Here is an 18920-nt window from a genome sequence, read left to right on the forward strand (position 1 = left end):
TTGAATCTTATGATATGTGTTTGCTTCCTTTGCTTAATCACCTTAGGTTGTATGCATGTAGCTAAAGTTGAGAAGTTGTGTAAGATAACCCAGAACATAATTTCTAATTAGCAACAAATGATTGAACTTGTTTAAGTGAGCATCATGTGAATTGGTTTCTTGACAACAATTGATGAATTCCAATTCACCAAATTAATCTATCCTTGATGTGTGTTTTCCTTGATTGATTACCTTTGAAAGCATGCTTCTTGAGGTTGTTGGGATTATGTGTATCTTCATGTTTTCCTGGTTTCTTGAATACCTAATGTAAACACCATGCTATTAGGATTCTTGTGATGTTCATATTCTCTTTGAACTTAATGGGTTTTCCTTGTAATTGAATCGAAGTACGAACCATACCTAGGTTTGGTTATGGGGAGGGCACAAGTATTGTAGCACGAACCATGCACTTTACGTATATTAGAGAGAATCAATGCGTCTTGAGCCACGACCCATGGTCTTGATTGCGAACATCTTCATCAATACGTTTAGAGTTCATGACTTGAGTATCCATGAACATGGGTAGAATTGTTTAGGGTGGATTTCGAAACCCTAGTGTTTGTTACTTGGTACTTTCACATTTTGATAATTCATCTCTGCCATTCTCATTTAAATTCAAAGTCCATTTACTTTCATGCATTAGAATTAGGTCACTTGAACCAAACCAACCCCCCCCCCCCCCCCCAAAATTGTGTTGTGTGTGTGTTTGAAACATTGTGTGTTTTATTTATTGAATTCTGTTTATTTTCGTAACTGTTTTGGACTTTTGGTCCATGCAATGTTCTTCGTTTTTCTGTGCTGAATCCAACCGTATAAAGAACGTGAAATTTGGATAAACGGTTGGAAAGTTATAGGCAAAACACTGGACAGAGGTCGAAACTGGAAAAACAGAGAAACGAATCTGCCCAAAAACGACCGGTCGTTACTGTTCAGGAGACCGGTCGCACATGAATCTGTCCAAAAACGACCGGCCGTCACTGTTCACGACGGGTCTCACTGTTCATTTTCACTGTTCATGACACTGTTCACAGGTGATAAATAGGTGATAAAAGGGTGATAGAAAGTGCTGTTTCTGTTTTTCTTTGGTTTCTTGTGTTGTTTCATTTCTTTTACATTTCTTTACTCTTTTTTAGTTTCCAATTTGCATTTATGCATTTGTGGTGTGTTAAATAAGTGTTCTTTACGTACTCAAATTAGAACTTATAGGAAGCCGACAAGTTCTTCGTGGGATCGACCTCGTACTTACATAATCTATACTTCATTAGATTCGTGCACTTGCGGGTATTTTTAATTGGTTGTTTGCACATTAATTTGTGTCCTTTTAGGAATGCAACATATATATAATCTGAAACTCAGTCGTTTAAGAAACAAAGTCAATCCTACGAGTCTCACAAAAAATTGTTATCCTAAGCCTACGCCCCTAGATATCCAGTTCGAAGAAAGAACCCAGAATCAATTTTCTGTATCTTCTGATAAACTATACGAATGGAATATCGATGGTTTGTCCAAACATGAGATACTCAACAAGTTACAACACATGTCCATGGTTGCCAATAGTTATGTCACTAATCACAATCTAAGACAGTCAGAAATAGTGCCCCTATTAGAAACTGGTTTCACCGGAACACTTCATTCTTGGTGGGATAAGCATTTAACAGAAACCTCTAAGAGTAACATAATCCACGCAGTCAAACTTAACGAAAATGGTTACCCTAATTTTTATGAACGTTTAGGTGCAGGATTAGAAGACGAAGTCAATACCCTGCTCTATACAATAATTGAACATTTCATAGGAACACCGAGCAACACCACTGCCATAATCCATGATCAACTTAGTAATCTTAGATGCCCAAAGTTAAGTGATTTTAGATGGTATAAAGATGTTTTTATTTCAAGAGTTATGCTAAGAGATGATAGTAATCAAGCTTTTTGGAAAGAAAAATTTATTAATGGTCTCCCTAATTTGTTTGCCCATAAGATTCGCACAGTTCTTAGCAATGAGTCAGGACAAATCAATTATGACGAGTTAACCTATGGTAATATTATTAGTACAATTAACCACGTAGGAATGAAACTGTGTGTCTATTTAAAAATCAGTAAGTCTGTACAGTCAGAGAGAAAGTCAGCCAAATATGAATTAGGAAATTTCTGTGAATAACATGGTCTAGCACCAATTCCCCCGTCTAGACAGGACAAAAGAAGCAATGATAAAAGATTTAGCAAAAGCCGACATTATTCCCGTAAGAAAAATTCTTTTAATGATGAGTTTTATAGTAAAAGGAAATTTACCCCCAAGAAAAGATGGTCAAATTATTCCTGACATGGTAAAAAGAAGAGTCACTTTAAAAAGAAGTCAGACAAAAGAAAAGTAAAGTGTTTTAAATGTAAAAAATTCGGTCATTATGCTAATGAGTGTAAAGTAAAAGACACGATAAAGCAGTTAAAGTTAGCAAAAGAGGATGAAGACAAATTAGTTAAAGTCCTTGAGTTAAATGATTCTGAGTCCGACCCCATGTCCTTAACCAGCTCAGACAACTATAGTTCCGATAACTCCCAGTCTAGTTCGCCCACTATCCAGTTAGGATGCAAAGATAAGTGTTGTAATAATAAAACCATTAGTGTCCTCACCAAGCAAGAAGAACAAGAAGAGTTATTAATAGACTTAATCAGTAAAGTCAAAAATCCAGAGTTAAAATCCGAATACCTTAGAAAACTTGGAAAAGTCATAAGTCAAGAAGAACCCAATTCAAGTAACCCTCCTAAAATAAGTCTTAACACTACCTTAGAAAGGTTTAGTAAAAAGAAAGAAGTTACCCTTCAGGATCTCCAGTTAGAAGTCAAAACCGTCAAAAAAGAAATTCTAGATTTAAAACAGATAAGTCAAAAATTGCAAACAGAAAATTATGAAATAAAACAGGATTTAATCAGCCTAATGGAATCCAAAGCAGAGTCTAGCAACCCCTTTGGAAAATTCAGTACTGATTCAGAACCAGAGTCTTCCGACAAAGAAGATAACAAAAGTGATAAAGTCGTCAATTTAATCAAACAAATTAATTTTAGGAAATGGTACTCTTGAGTTAGTATTTTTATTAATAATTTTGAGTTAACCACAGTAGCCTTATTTGATTCGGGAGCCGATTTAAATTGTATTCAAAAAGGTCTTATTCCAACCAAATACTACAAGAAGTCAAAAGAAGTTTTAGGAACAGCGTCAGGAAAACCATTAAAATTAAAATACGAATTACCTAAAGCTCATGTTTGCCATAATAAAATATGTTTTAAGACATCCTTTGTCCTAATCCAGGATATCACGGATGAAGTAATTTTAGGTTTACCTTCCCTGTCTCTACTTTACCCCTTTCAGGTAGAATACGATGGAGTCATTTCGAGTCATTTAGGAGAGAAAGTTAAATTCGAATTCTTAACCAAACCTGAATTACATAGTCTTAAATCCCTTCAAAAATCGGTAGTTTCTAAGTCAGCCAAATTAATCCAAAATAAAACAAAACAAGTTAATTTTCTTAAAGAAGAAGTTAAGTTTAAGAGGATAGAACAACAGTTAGATGATAAGGTCTTACAGTCTCAAATAAGTAAATTCGAAGATAAATTAAAAAATGAGGTTTGTTCTGATATGCCCAATGCTTTTTGGCATCGAAAGCAGCATGTCGTTACTTTACCTTATGTCAAATCTTTAAGTGAAAAGAATATTCCTACTAAAGCCAGACCAATCCAAATGAGTCAAGAGTTAATGGAATTATGCAAATAAGAAGTCACCGAGTTAGTCCAAAAAGGAATAGTCAGGAAAAGCAAGTCACCTTGGTCTTGTCCAGCCTTTTATGTTCAGAAAAATGCTGAGTTAGAAAGAGGAGCCCCTCGTTTAGTTATCAATTACAAGCCCCTTAATTCCGTATTAGAAGGGATAAGGTACCCGATTCCTAATAAAAGAGATTTAGTAAACAAATTAGAAAAAGCAGTTATCTTTAGTAAATTTGATATGAAGAGTGGTTTTTGGCAAATCCAAATCCAAGAGTCAGATAGGTACAAAACTGCATTTGTTACTCCGTTTGGTCATTATGAATGGAATGTAATGCCCTTTGGTTTAAAAAATGGGCCGAGTGAATTCCAAAATATAATGAATGAAATTTTTAATCAATATAGTCAATTTTCCATAGTTTACATTGATGATGTTCTAATCTTCTTTGAGTCTATTGAGCAGCATTGGAAACACCTGAGTAAATTCCTTCAAGTTATCAAAACCAATGGTCTAGTCATCTCTGCTAAGAAAATCAAGTTATTCCAAACAAATGTCAGATTTCTTGGTTTCAATATTTCTCAATCACAAATAAGTCCGATTGATCAAGTTATCCAATTTGCCGATAAGTTTCCAGACCAAATCCTTGATAAAAGTCAACTCCAGAGGTTTTTAGGATCTCTTAATTATATCTCAGATTTCTACCATAATCTAAGAAAGTTATGTAAGCCCCTATTTGATCGTCTCCAGAGCAATCCTCCTGCCTGGACTCCAAATCACATAGAAATAGTTAAACAAATCAAAATCCATGTCAAGTCACTCCCATGTCTTGGTATCCCTTCAGTTAATTCATTCAAAATAGTTGAAACTGATGCCTCTGAAATAGGTTATGGAGGTATTTTAAAACAAAGAATCACTCTTGAGTCTCCTGAGCAAATTGTTCATTTCCATTCTGGTGTCTGGACACAATCACAAAGTAATTATAGTCCTATTAAAAAAGAGATTTTATCTATAGTATTATGCATTAGTAAATTTCAATATGATTTGTTGAATCAAAAATTTTCAGTTAGAGTTGATCGTAAATCTGCAAAACATGTTTTAGAAAAAGATGTTTAAAACATTGCATCCAAACAGATTTTTGCACGATGGCAAGCAATTTTGAGTGTTTTTTATTTTGAGTTAGAATATTTGAGAGGTAGTGAAAACAGTATTCCTGATTTCCTCACAAGAGAATTCCTGTAGGACAAACAAGCAGAAAAATGTCCGACAGAAAAGACAAGCAAAATATTCAAAGCAGTCAACCAAGTCAACCCAGAATACTCCCCTGTTCCATGAATCCAGTTAAACCAGATTCAAGCTCCCAAGTCATCCCTTTCCCAGGATGTTCTCCAATCCCAGTTAGCAACAGATTCAATCCCCTAAGCCCAGGCTCTTTACACCCAAATTACCAATCAGCCTTAGTTTCCAGTTATGATCCCTTCATAGTTAACTTGCCCTCACCAGTTCCAAGTCCAAGCCCAGTTACCTACAAAAAGTCTCCTTATTCTCCCAAGAGTCATTGCCATCTTTTTGTTGTTGAGTCAATCTATGATAATCTTTCTGATCCAGTTAAAATAGCCAAACAATATTTTCCTCCTAATCTCCATTATTTCCCGAGTCATCCCTCTAAGTCAATTAAGTTTTACAGAGACATCCTCTATGAAACACAGTCAATTAATATCAAGCCAATTAAAGATAAGGATAACCCCAATGTTACCCTTTTCCATTCTCTTTACATTCGCCAAATTCTCAGTCAGCAAGAGTGGAGTAAAAACCCTTATGATAAGTAATCTCTTCAGTCAAACCTCAGTTACAATTATGGTGACTACATCGATGCCTGGTATATGATTTTCTTTCATCAGCATCCTGATTTTAGTCACTCCTAGTTCATAAATTTTGATGTTAAATTCAAGAGTCAATTTCCTTTTTGGTTTCTCCATTGGTGGGAAATCCATAGCCCCCTTTGGAAAATCATTCCAGTTAATCTCCAACAATCAGTTAATTACTTTGGTAAAAAACACAAGTTGCAAAAGTCAGACAAGTTCTTCCCTATTCTCCTTCATTTTATGGCCAAATACAAAGTTCCTTGGATCATGAAGTGGAGCTATCAAGTTAATTGGGATACTAGAGTTTTATCTCGACATTTTGCAGTAAAATGGTGGGATAAGTTTGGTATTGACAGAATCATTTATCAAGTTAACACAGAGTTTTCGCCCCTCCAGGCACCAGTTAAAGTTACTTCTCCTAGCAGTTCTCATTCTTCCCTCCCAATCGAAGGAAGATCCAAGAAAGAGTTAGCCAGACAAATCCTTGATCAAGTTACCCAAATGAATGATGAAGACAGTGATGAAGCTAGCCCAAGGTCACAGACATCCTCCACCCAGAAGCCAAGTCAATCCTTCAGTCAAAAAGAGTCCACACCAAAGTTCAAATGGGCAAACTATCCCGACAGTCAGGACCCATATGATTTAAATGAAGACTAGTCTTTCAGCTAAAGCGGCCGAAAGCAAGAGTTAAAACAGTTAAAGCAGATTCCTCCAAGTAAAAGCAAGAGTAAAAGCAAAGTAAAAGCAGTTTCCCTGACAAGTTACATTTACTTCCTCCAAGTAAAAGTAGTTTCCCCGACAAGTTACATTTACTTTTCTTTGAGTCATCATTTCTTCTTTGGAATCTTTTGTATGCCAAGTCCTACAAGTACTTCCTCCGAGTCATTTTGTAAGCAAGTTGTAATTTTCTTTCAGTTATCAAAGTTCTCTCATACTACTAAACCTTAGAAAACACTTGTACGATCTAAGTGCTGAGTGCCTTCAATAATAATCTTTCAAGAATTTCTGTAAGTTTTACAACTTTACTATTTTCAAAGTTAAGCATTATTTTCTTAAGTTATCATAGTCATTCACATTCCAATTTCATGATTAATTATATATTCATCTTCATTTGTAAAACAATTTATCGCTTACGAAAATAATGGCACTGTATAAAATCTTCCGTTTTAGTTTAAAAGCATCTTAAAACCTAAATTCTCTCCACCTAGGTGTACCCCCATTTCTGATCGGTCAATTCCCATCCTCGTAGGCCTCGGAGACACCAAGTCCACTTGAGCTGCAATCCTCGCAGGTCTTGGAGATACCACTTCTATCCGAGCTGCAATCCTCGCCGGTCTCAGAGATACCACTTCTATTCGAGCCGCAATCCTCGCATCACATGGTTCAGGGGTCCTCGAAGCACGTGGGGCACTATTTATAAATGACATTGTTTCAAGCAACTAGGGGTACCCTTGTGATGGGTTTGAAAACCGTATCCCAAACTTATATCAATACCTTCCTTTTATTTCACAATCTATTTCCTACCCTTTATATAAATTTTCTGATAAATTGATTCAGATAACTTATTTCCGATCGGGACTCTCACATGTATCTAACCCTTCTCAAAGGACATAATTGCCTCGCAAGACTCAGGGTCAACCGAGGGGTCAAACCGCATAAACTTGGTCAACCTAGCCCGCGGGGCCCACGACCTCCTATCACAAATCTGGGAGTCCCTAAAGGTTCCAATATGGCTAGGACACATGTTCAGAAATTTTGGTCTCGATCGGACGATCGGATTAATCAAGATCGTACGATCGGACGTTTACTATAAACGTAGCCCAAGGGTTGGAGTTTCTGAGACTCCGTTTTACGGTCCGTTGAATCCTATGTGATCCTGAAATTACCTAGATCAACATATATGGAATTGACTGCGATCCAACGGTTCAAACATATTGAACTCGAAAATTGCATAATAAGCGAGATCCGTTTGGTGTTCAAACGATATCCGAATTGGAATCCGACAGTACCTACGCGCTTGTGAGAACTAGGAGATCATTCTATGACCAGAAATGGTCCCCAATACCTGGCCCACGCGCCGGCAGCACGTGGGTGTGCATAGTAAATTTCGGTGGCCGGAATTTCTCCAAACCGCCCTCCCAAACTCCTATCCAAGGTGTAACACCCTATTTGAAACCACTTTTGTTCTTGGACTAGGGCCAAAAAGTGAGCAGAAGTGGCCGGGATCGCGATCCCAAAACCGGCCAAAATCCAATTTGAAAATCAACCCACCAAACTTTAAAATCTCTTAAATCCTATCCAACCATCAGCTAGAGCATGGAAAATAGCTAGAAATTCATACCTTATTCGTCCAATTTGGCGGCCAGAGGAGGAAGAAACGACCGGCCAAAAACTTAGAAATTTCCAGTCGGTTTTCCTGCATTTTCCGACAACGTAGCAGTGGCAGAGCGGCGGGGGTGGTGTCGGGCTTGACGGCGGAGTGACGCCGGTCCTTTTTGGACCAGCCCGGCGGCTGTTGGTGGGCGGTTTTGAGGGCTGGCGATGGTGAGGCTGTCGGAAGGAAAACCAAAGGGGTTATCGTACGAGAGAGAGAGAGAGAGAGAGAGAGAGAGAGAGAGAGAGAGAGAGAGAGAGAGAGAGAGAGAAGGTCTTTTTTTAAAAATCCTAATTTCCAAAATTACCATTTTGCCCCTGACATGTTTTTGATTGTATTTTCTTCAATACGACTCGGATTTGAGCCCATTGCGTGTCTACGGACTCATTTCGTTGCGCTCTATGCAATAGCGCAAGCGAAATTCCCAAATTCTGTTTCAGTCAAAAAGTCAACTTTGAACCTAATAAATTATTCTAGGGGCAAAATAGTCTTTTTCTCTAATAAAATAATAATTAAAAATTATTTAAGGATTGGGTTATTACACGATGGGTCTTGATGGGGAAAGGGGGGACCAGAGAAGAAAATAGGGGAGGTGTAAGAAATCAGTGGGGGTGGGTTTTTGGGTTCTGCCTAGGAAGAGTGGGTTGTCGGGGGAAGGGGGCGATGGGTTTCTAGGTGTTGAGGACCAAAAAATCCAGGGTTGGGCCCAAATAAATTCCCGGCCTAGTGCAACACCATATTAAGAAAAGAGTCGGTTCGGAGCACGCGAAATTCGTCATACACGCTTGCACGAGCCACGACCACGTGCCATGCTAAATAAATATGCAATTTGCCCCGCTATAGCCTATAAAATGCACTGGCTCTATGAGCCTAAGCTAATTATCCAATCAAGCATCATATCTCTTTTCAAATACGATAAAATTAAAGCACGCCAATCGACATGCCATGCCGAGCAGAAAATCATTATTTCACACCCAACCACGCTACAAGCTGAAGTGGGCCCAAGCCACACAAATGGCTGGGGCTTGCTGAGTGGGTTGTGGCATGGATGGTAACGAACTTTCATGAGGCCCATTGATGAGCCAAGAAACGGAAGTTTTGGGCTACTTGGGAGCCCCGAAATTCAAGCCCGTTTCTTGAGCCCAAATATATGGGTAAGCATAAAAGAGAGGAAAAGGGAGCCCAATACCCTAGGAAATTAGCCCATCACCATAAATAAAATAGCCCATCATTCAAGCCCATTCCCTTGGTAGGCTAACCAATCACTTTAGCAAAAGCCCAAGCAGCCAAGAAAGCATCCATAGTCTCCAGCACTTAGCTGGAAACGTAAACCACGATGAAAGCCAAAGTGTTATGTCAGTAAGCTGCTGGGAGGCTCCAACACATGGGCTAAGAACGAACACCAAGGTGGAACATGCAAAGAACCAGGGGATATTAGCGCTCATAGGAGCCAAGGCACCCTTCAAACCAGTGTACATACCCATTTCTTTCCTCTCATCATATGTAGCCATGGAAGAGGGGAGAAAAGAAGGAAGAAAGATGGCTGAAAATGGGAGTCCCCCACTAGAACAACTACGGGAAAAGCCTAGAGCTCCCCAAACCCTATTTTTGTGCGATTGGGTAGAGAGAATTTCACCAAATAGGATGAGTCAAAGGAAGAGAAGAGAAAGAGAGGGAGAGATTTGGCAGATTGGGGAGGAACCATCTAGGGTTTCTTGGGAAGAAGGACCTTCCAGCGCCTATAAAAAGAGGCATTTCCTACCCATCATCTCAACACACATTCAGAGAGTAAGCTTCATCTCTCACCCTGAAATCTCTGCAATTTCGAGCCCTATTCCTCCATCTCCTCCCCTTTTCCTCTTATGTTAAAGTGTTCTAGAGCTTGAAAGAGTTTTCATCAAGCTGCTGGAAACTACTCAACACACCCATTATATCCTCATCTCTCTCTCTCTTTTCAACAAACCCTCTTAGAATCCATTCCCCCTTGTCTTAATACCCTTGTTTCTCATAGGAATTCATAGCCCTCTCTCTGTTTATGCTAAACTCATGATGGTTTTGCTCCCATGCCACAAGCTTCTCATGCCAAGCTAAGAATCTACCTGTAAGCCATCTTTATTTCTATTGGTGAAGATAACTAGGGTGTTTCATAAGGTTCTACTATCCTTTCGAAACATTCTTGGGGCCTAGTCCTTGAACTCAGACACATGGGGTAATTTTACCCATTTTCGCTCCTTACGGCATCCCAGCCCATTTGAAGCTGTTGGAACGAAAAAGCCCCTGCACTAAGTGTTGGCGAGTAGAATATATCCTATTCTATTTGGGTTTTATTTATTTTTCCTTTTGTATAGATATTATGTAATTAGGATTCCACTTATTTCCTAATTAAACCCTACTAGGGTTTGTAACCTGTATTATAAATACCTCCCTTCAGAGAATGAAATATATCTGAAAATATTCTACCCATATTGTTTGACTTGGTATCAGAGTCGACTTTCTGGTGACCTGTGTGTGTTGTGCCCACCCGTGTTCTACTGTGTGCCTTAATTTCTTTTAGGGTTCTTGTGTCTGTGCCTTTGCCGTGTTCCGCTGTGTGCTCTGTCGTGTTTGTGCCTCTACTGTGTTTGTGCCTTTGTTGTCTTCGTGCATCTGCCATATTTGTGTCTGTGCTGTGATCTGTTGTATACCCTGCGTGATTTGTTGAGTTTCTGCTACAATCATGGGTGATAATTCCATTGTTGGTGGTGCTGCTGCTTCTACAAATTTGCGTGTTTCTGACTCTATTCCAGGTACTTGCTCTAATACTTGGATAATTGACACTGGTGCTTCTGATCATATGACTTATAATGCTAAATTTTTTTATGAGTTGTCTAGTAACACCCGTGACCCATACATAACTAGTGCTAATGGTTTGCCTCTCCAATTACTGGCGAGGGCACCATTTCTCTCACCCCAACTCTGTCCTTGTCTCGTGCGTTATTAGTTCCCAATATCCATTGTAACTTGTTATCTGTTGGTCGCTTACTTGATACACTTAATGCTTCTGCTACTTTCTATCCTACCCATTGCTCTTTTTAGGATCTCAAGACTCACGAGGTGATTGGGCATGGTAAACGGATAGGGGGGTTGTATTATTTGACATTACCTTCTGCACCAGTTCGTGATCGTGTCGTTAATACTGTTCAACGTTGCAGTGTCAAAGACAAACAGCAAATTTGGTTATGACATCGTCGCTTGGGACACCCGTCATTTGGCTACCTTAAGCGTCTGTTTCCATCTTTATTCCGCTCCTGTGATGAGTCTAGCTTCAAATGTGAGACTTGTGTAATGGCCAAGAGTCACCGTACTGTTTTTCCCTTAAGTAATAATAAAGCTGCCTTGCCTTTTGAGTTAGTCCATTCTAATGTATGGGGTCCTGCTCGTGTGACTTCAAATGGTTTCCGTTGGTTTGTTACGTTTATTGATGACTGCACTCGCTTAATATAGGTGTATTTGATGAAGAATAAACATGATGTTGCCTCTATTCTCCCTGATTTTTGTGTCATGGTGTCTACTCAATTTCATGCTCATGTTAAAGTTTTTCGGACCGATAATGGCGGTGAATATGTGAATCATACATTGAATCAGTTCTTTCGTGATCACGGTATCATTCACCAAACTACCACTCCATTCACTCCTCAACAGAATGGCGTGTCTGAAAGGAAAAATCGTCAGTTACTTGAAGTTGCCCGCTCTCTTATGTTGGATATGTCTGTTCCCCATCATCTTTGGGGACATGGTGTCTTGGCCGCGACCTACTTGATTAACCGTACTCCTAGTCGGGTTCTTGATTTCAAGACTCCACTTGATGTGTTGTGTGCTCTTACTCCTCCGGTTTCGGTCTCTAAGTTACCTCCGAAGGTGTTTGGGTGTGTTGCGTATGTTCATGTCTACTCCCATCAACGGAGTAAACTTGATCCTTGTGCTCTCCGCTGCGTCTTCATTGGTTATTCTACTACTCAGAAGGGTTATAAGTGTTATCACCCGCTTACTCAGAAGGTACATGTCACTTTAGATGTTACTTTTCATGAAGAAGTACCCTACTATGTCTCTCCCTCCTCTTCAATTCAGGGGGAGAGGGGGAGTGAATTGAAGAGTTTCGGAGTGGAAAATATGGAAGTTTTTGGACCTGAAAAAGGAATTTCTGGTGAACAGGAAGCGACCGGTCGCAGGGAAGACTCGACCGGTCACCAACGACTCTGTGATGAAAACGACCGGTCGCACATAGGAAGAGACCGGTCGCTCGCGTCGACGAGCGATAACAGTACCGATACGAGTGACGCGACCGGTCGCGAGGAAAGCCACAACCGGTCACCAGATGAAATTGTTAGTGTTTTCGAGCCTCTCTCAGAAGGACATAACAGTGATATTGGCGACTCTCGTACAGATGAAATTGATAATAGACCCCCCTCTGCCCTGCCATTGCCTCAATCAAGTTGTGATAATGAGGTACTTTCTAGTGATGTGCCTACCTATTCTTTGCCCCATGTATTACCCGTGGGAAACCTAAAGTGCAATATTCTCCTGATATACATGCCAAGTCTAAATATCTCATTAACCATTATATGTCAACTCATCGTTTATCTAAGTCATATGCATCATATTTGTGTCAATTATCTAGTATATGTGTGCCAACTAAGTTGCAGGATGCTCTATTTGATCAAAACTGGATAGATGCAATGCATGTTGAGATGGAAGCCTTGAACAAGAATGCTACTTGGGAGTTAGTTCCTTTACCAAAAGGAAAAAAGGCGGTTGGGTGCAGATGGGTGTTTACTTTGAAGCACAAGGCTGATGGTTCCATTGACCGTTACAAGGCAAGATTGGTAGCAAAAGGGTATACTCAGACATATGGAGTGGATTACACAGAGACTTTTGCTCCAGTAGCTAAGCTCAACACTGTACGCGTACTCTTATCCTTAGCTGCTAACCGTGACTGGCCGCTGCTACAATTTGATGTCAAAAATGCATTCTTCCATGGTGACATCAAGGAAGAAATATATATGGATCCTCCGCCGGGTATCCCTGTGACTTCTAAGGAGGGTGTGGTGTGCAAGCTACGGAAATCCTTTTATGGATTAAAGCAGTCTCCAAGAGCGTGGTTTGGAAGATTTGCTGCATCCATGAAGAAGTTTGGGTATGTGCAAAGTAACTCTGATCATACTTTGTTTCTGAAGCATCATAAAGGTAAATTGACGGCTTTAATTATTTATGTTGATGATATGATTGTGACTGGAGATGATCATGTAGAGATACAGAGTCTTCAGAAGTATCTGGCTTCTGAGTTCGAGATGAAATCATTGGGTGATTTAAAGTATTTTCTTGGGATTGAAGTTGCCAGATCTAAACATGGTATTTTTCTATCCCAAAGAAAGTATGTTTTGGATTTACTTGCAGAAACTGGAATGTTGGATTGTAAACCAATTGATACCCCTAGTGAGCAGAATCATAAGTTGGGGATATATCCCGATCAAGTTCCGACTGATAAAGAACTTTATCAACGACTTGTGGGGAAATTGATTTATTTAGCTCATACCCGTCTGGACATTGCGTATGCTGTAAATATAGTGAGTCAGTTTATGCACTCTCCTAGTGTGGATCATATGGGGGCTGTGACTCGTATTTTAAGGTATCTGAAAGTAACTCCTGGCAAGGGGTTAATTTTCTCCAAGTATGGCCATACGAATGTAGAAGGGTATACAGATGCTGATTGGGCAGGTTCAGCCACAGATAGGCGTTCAACATCTGGGTATTTTATGTTTGTGGGTGGCAATCTTGTTACGTGGAGGAGCAAGAAACAAAAGGTGGTGTCTAGATCTAGTGCTGAGGCCGAGTATCGGGGAATGGCCCATGGTGTATCTGAGTTACTATGGTTGAGGAGATTGTTGAAAGACCTTGGTTTTGGGCCTAATAAACCCATGGATTTATATTGTGACAATACGGCTGCGATTGCAATTGCTCATAATCATGTACAAAACATGTGGAGGTTGATCGAAATTTCATTAAAGAAAAGTTGGATGCGGAGATTGTGTCCTTCCCCTTCATCCGTTCAGAGTATCAGTTAGCTGATGTTCTTACGAAAGCTGTTTCTACAAGTATCTTTCTCAACTCGCTTGACAAGTTGGGCATGCGTGACGTCTTTGCTCCAACTTGAGGGGGAGTGTTGGCGAGTAGAATATATCATATTGTATTTGAGTTTTATTTATTTTTCCTTTTGTATAGATATTATGTAATTAGGATTCCACTTATTTCCTAATTAAACCCTACTAGGGTTTGTAACCTGTATTATAAATACCTCCCTTCGGAGAATGAAATATATCTGAAAATATTCTACCCATATTGTTTGACTCTAAGTTTGCACAGGGAGGGGGTGGGTTGCAGGTTTGGGGGGGGGGAGTGATGGGTTTTTGGTTGGTGGGGTTACAAAGATAGAGAAGGAAGAGATGAATTTGGTGCGACTTGGGGAGAAGGGATGGGTATGGTTTTTTTTGTTTTTTTGTTTTTTTTTCCTTAAAATCTATTTATTTTAAAATTTTATGTTTGTATTTTAATTTTGGCTTAATTGCTACAGTGCACCCTGAAATATTGGTCAATTCTTACTTTGCCTCCTTGACCAAGGTTTGATATTCCACATTGCCCATACCGTTAACTCCATCCAAAAGTTCGTTAAATTTGATGATGTGGCAGGGATGTTTTAGTAATTTTGTGCACCTAGGTTTTTTAATCACTTAAAAAAATTAAAATACAAACATAAAATTTGAAAATAAAATAGATTTTAGGGGAAAAAAAAAACAAACCGTACCCATCCCTTCTCCCCCAGTCGCACCAAATTCACCTCTCTGTCCTTGTAACCCCACCCACCAGAAACTCATCGCTCCCCCCCCCCCCCCCCCTCCCCCCAACCTGCAACTCACCCCTCTCCCTAATCTATATTTGTTAGTACTTTAGTACTTTGTTTCAATGAATTTTGAACCAATTAGAATGTTACATTGCATTTTACAAATTCATTTGCACTTCATTGAAATAAAGGCTAATTCAGTTGAATTTTCTATTAGGTAGCTCTCTCTTTGCAAGCAGCCCAAGGAGAGAAAAGAAATGAAGCCCAAACTCCAGTCCATTTTCGGAGGCCAACTTGCAAGCCCCAAAACGCACGTTTTTACTGCTCATATGAGAATACAGTCTTCATGAAAGTTGGTCCAATGTGTGTCTATTATAACATATCCAAATTTGAGCTCCATTGGATACATATTAAAACCTGTGGCCTTCTTACACCAAGCCTGGTTCAAGAAGAATTCCTTTTTCCAACAACCTAAAGGAATGGTTGCAGCCAACCAAAAAGATAGCAGTCAGCAACTTTGGACAGCAACCATGTGTGCAGTAGCAAAGTCACATGATTTACCACAGCAAAAGAAGTATAAAGCATGTTGTTGGCTGACACAAGATATGAAATTCAAATGCCAATATGCCTACAAGTAATGAGCAGAGAAACATAAAGAAAAGAAAGAAGGATGGCACCCATGCCAAAGAAGAAACAATGAAGAGATGGGTTACGGTTTTGCATTGAAAGGGATAAGAATTTCAGATTTTAATATTTCCCTAGTGATTGTTGTTGTTGAGATTTAAGGCTATAAATAGGAAGCTCTACAAGCCTTCAAACACACCCAAGCTCCACAACTCTTGAGCTTTCTCTCTTCCCTCCATCTTTCTGAGTTTTAATTTCTGTTTTTAGTTTTATTTTATTATGGGAAACTAACTCCCTAGCTAAGACTAGGGAGAAAGCTTTTAATATAAGTGTGTAATTTTCATTAGTTTGATCCAAACTTAAGCTTTAATGTGAATTTGTAGTTTTTGTTCAAATGGAATTTGTAGTTTTCTTTGTAATTAATTGATGAATGTTTGATAATCTATTTCATGGGTTCAATCATGTTTTTCCCATTGTGTAGTAAAAACTTTCATGCTTTTAAAAGAGAAGAGAATTACTAAAGATTAATAGAATTTTGATGAAGATTATTTTTTGATAGTTTGTTGCCAATTATACAAGTTATGCTTAGAATACTTCTAAAGGAAATTAAAAAGAGCTTTAATTATTTTAAACTACAATGGAAAATATTTTGTGGATCAAATTATTAAGAATTGCATGCTTATGTTAAAAGTGGAAACCCAATGCCTTCAATTGAATTTTCTTGAAATCAAATCTTGCATAAATCTACTTTTCAATCATAATCGTTCTTTTTCACCTCTGTTATCTTTACACCGCTCTCTGTGGATACGACACTCGGACTTCCGAGCTACACTACTATACGACACCTTCCCTTGGGTTTTGCAAAGTGGTACGAACACAAGACGTTGTGCCTCTATTTTGCAATGGTTGAATGAGCTTAAGAAAAATTTGCAGAACACTTGTTTTTATGTCCTAAAAATTTTGCCATCTCAAGGCTCAACAAAGTGGATTATAATTTCTTTCATTCTACAGAATTTCACTCCTGTAATTTGCATATGGATATGAAATCTACATTAATTTTGGTGGATTAATTTCCTCCAACTCTCACATACAGCTTCTCCTCTAACGTAATTCCTTCACTGCAAACCACCCAATCCTCATTTTGATGGAAATTCTAAACAGAGAGAGAGAGAGAGGAGTTCAATTTTTTAAAGTTTTAAATGTTATGTTCGTATTTTAATTTTTTAAAGTACTTAGTTTTTTATTAATTTTTTTATCCATACTGGAGATGGACTCCACTTTGCCACATTACCCACTCAAATTTGTGAATAAAAAACCTAGGTGCACAAAATTACTAAAACACCCCTACCACGTCATCAAACTTAACAGACTTTTGAATGGGATTGACAGTAGAGGTCATTATGGAACATCAAACCTTTATCAAGGAGTCAAAATGAGTCACTTTAACTTTAAGGTTAATTTAGGTGCATTTCGATGGGGGGATGCTGTTAATTGAGACAAAACAAGCATAAGATATAAACAACAAACCACTTGAATACTAAGACAGAGATAATATTAAGCATTTATCCTTATTCATATGAAAGTCGGTCAGAGGTTTCACATTTATATTCAGTGCCTGCGTAGAAACATTTTACATATATAGCTACTACTAAGCAACAGCATTCAGCAGATAAACATTAAACACGACTTCTTTGTTTCTTCTCTTTTTTCGGGGTTGGGCTGCGGAACAAGCCTTTTCTTTTCTTGAAATGCAAAATATAATGTTGGGCCGTAAACGGAAAGGAAATAGGAGTTGAGCGTGTTCTCATCTCATGACGCCCCAAACACCTACAAGGCAAATTAAAAAAAACACAAATATAATTAGGTAGAGATTAACAGATTCATTAAGCAACGACAAAGAAAATCAAATTCATTTCACACAATATTTTCATTATTTGTCATCTTGGTATTTGAGAATCCAGATCCTCCACAGCCGTGTTGTTCTTAATTAAACATATTTAGATCATGTCACAGATCTCACTTTTTTTTAAATTTTTTTAATAAAAACGATATTCTACTCTAAACTAATCTAAATAACGCGGAGGTGATGCGAACTTGAATGCAGAAGCACATCTGCTCTAGCCAACTTGACTAAGTCCGTGTCTACATCATAGATCTCAATATTAAGACATAGCATAAACCCTATCCCGTATATTTATTTAATCTAGAATAATTTAACCATAGCTCTGTATTGCACTTTAGCTTAAAAACAAATCACAATCAGATAGATGCAAAAATAACTTATTAAAATTATAAAATAAATATTTCTGCACATATATCAGATCATCAAAAGTTAATGAAACAAAATGCAGAGGAAGATGATGGTTTACCAGAATATTATAGATTAGTCGCTGTCGCTGCTGCTGCTGTCATGGCCATCCTTCTTCTTGTCCTTCTTCTTCTTCTTCTTCTTGTCGTCTTTGTCTTTGTCTTTGTGATCGCCGTCTTTCTTGTGGTCGTCTTTCTTGTCCTTGTGGTGTTCGTCTTTCTTGTCCTTGTGGTGCTCACCTTCCTTCTTGTACTCCTCGTCTTTCTTGTGCTCGTTACCTCCTCCTCCTCCTATGTGGAGGGCGTCTCCAATCTTGTGAACAATTCCTGCCATTGTTACTCTCCCTCTCTCTCTCTCTCTCTAGAAAATATAAATGGATTTTGATCTTTTGTGAAGGGAGTAACGTGAAGATGCCTTTTTATAGGGGAAACACACAACACCTTTCATTTTCCTTTTATTTTATTTTATTTTTTATTATAGGGGCTTATTTGGTACAACAAAGAAGAATTTGAAAAAATTGCCTTTGTAGAAGCACCTAGAGTGCTTATCTAGGGATCACTTCCAAATGTTTTTTCTCAAGGCATTCGCAGAATCGCTTTTATCCAATTTGAGTTTAGGGCGGTGTAACTGGTGTGACAGAAATTACAAAAATGCCCACAGCCAATAAGCTCCATACAACGCTTGCAAATGCGATATTAAGGTAAGAGAAAAGAAGTGGTTTGTCTGAGTCTACTCTCAGTCTCCATCACTCGATATGCCACATCTTTCGGATGTCGGTAAGATCGTCTTACCTTAAATTAATTATATATAATGACTATATGACTATTCTTTTTGTTCCCCTTTGGCCATGTTTTGTGCCAATTAGGTATTTGACTCTTGGCCGTGAGTATAGCCTATAGGGTGTCAACGCCATAGCTTAACGAAGAATCATTTAAACAAAATGACTAATATGCAACAAGCTATTAATCTGGTATGTCCGTCGGAGGTTTTCTCGTGTACGAAGGAATCGAGCTATTAACCTATCTTAATTTTAACTTATTAACTTGTCTAATCTCGCTCCAAATATTGAAACTTTTTATTTTCTA

The 18920-nt window shown here is 38.5% G+C and overlaps 1 protein-coding gene across 1 annotated transcript; it reads right to left on the minus strand.

Moving 5' to 3' along the window:
- Positions 1–17076: 17076 nt before the first annotated feature.
- LOC110757884 (dehydrin family protein) lies at positions 17077–18235 on the minus strand. The gene is made up of 2 exons (XM_021959622.2): positions 17897–18235; positions 17077–17354 (listed from the first exon to the last, which is right to left on the minus strand). The coding sequence occupies exon 1, from the start codon at positions 18166–18168 to the stop codon at positions 17911–17913; it is 258 nt and encodes an 85-aa protein (XP_021815314.1). The 5' UTR covers positions 18169–18235; the 3' UTR covers positions 17077–17354; positions 17897–17910.
- Positions 18236–18920: the final 685 nt, after the last annotated feature.

This window comes from Prunus avium, chromosome 7 (genome assembly GCF_965620075.1).
Source record: "Prunus avium chromosome 7, drPruAviu1.hap1.1, whole genome shotgun sequence".
NCBI classification, from domain to species: Eukaryota; Viridiplantae; Streptophyta; class Magnoliopsida; order Rosales; family Rosaceae; genus Prunus; species Prunus avium.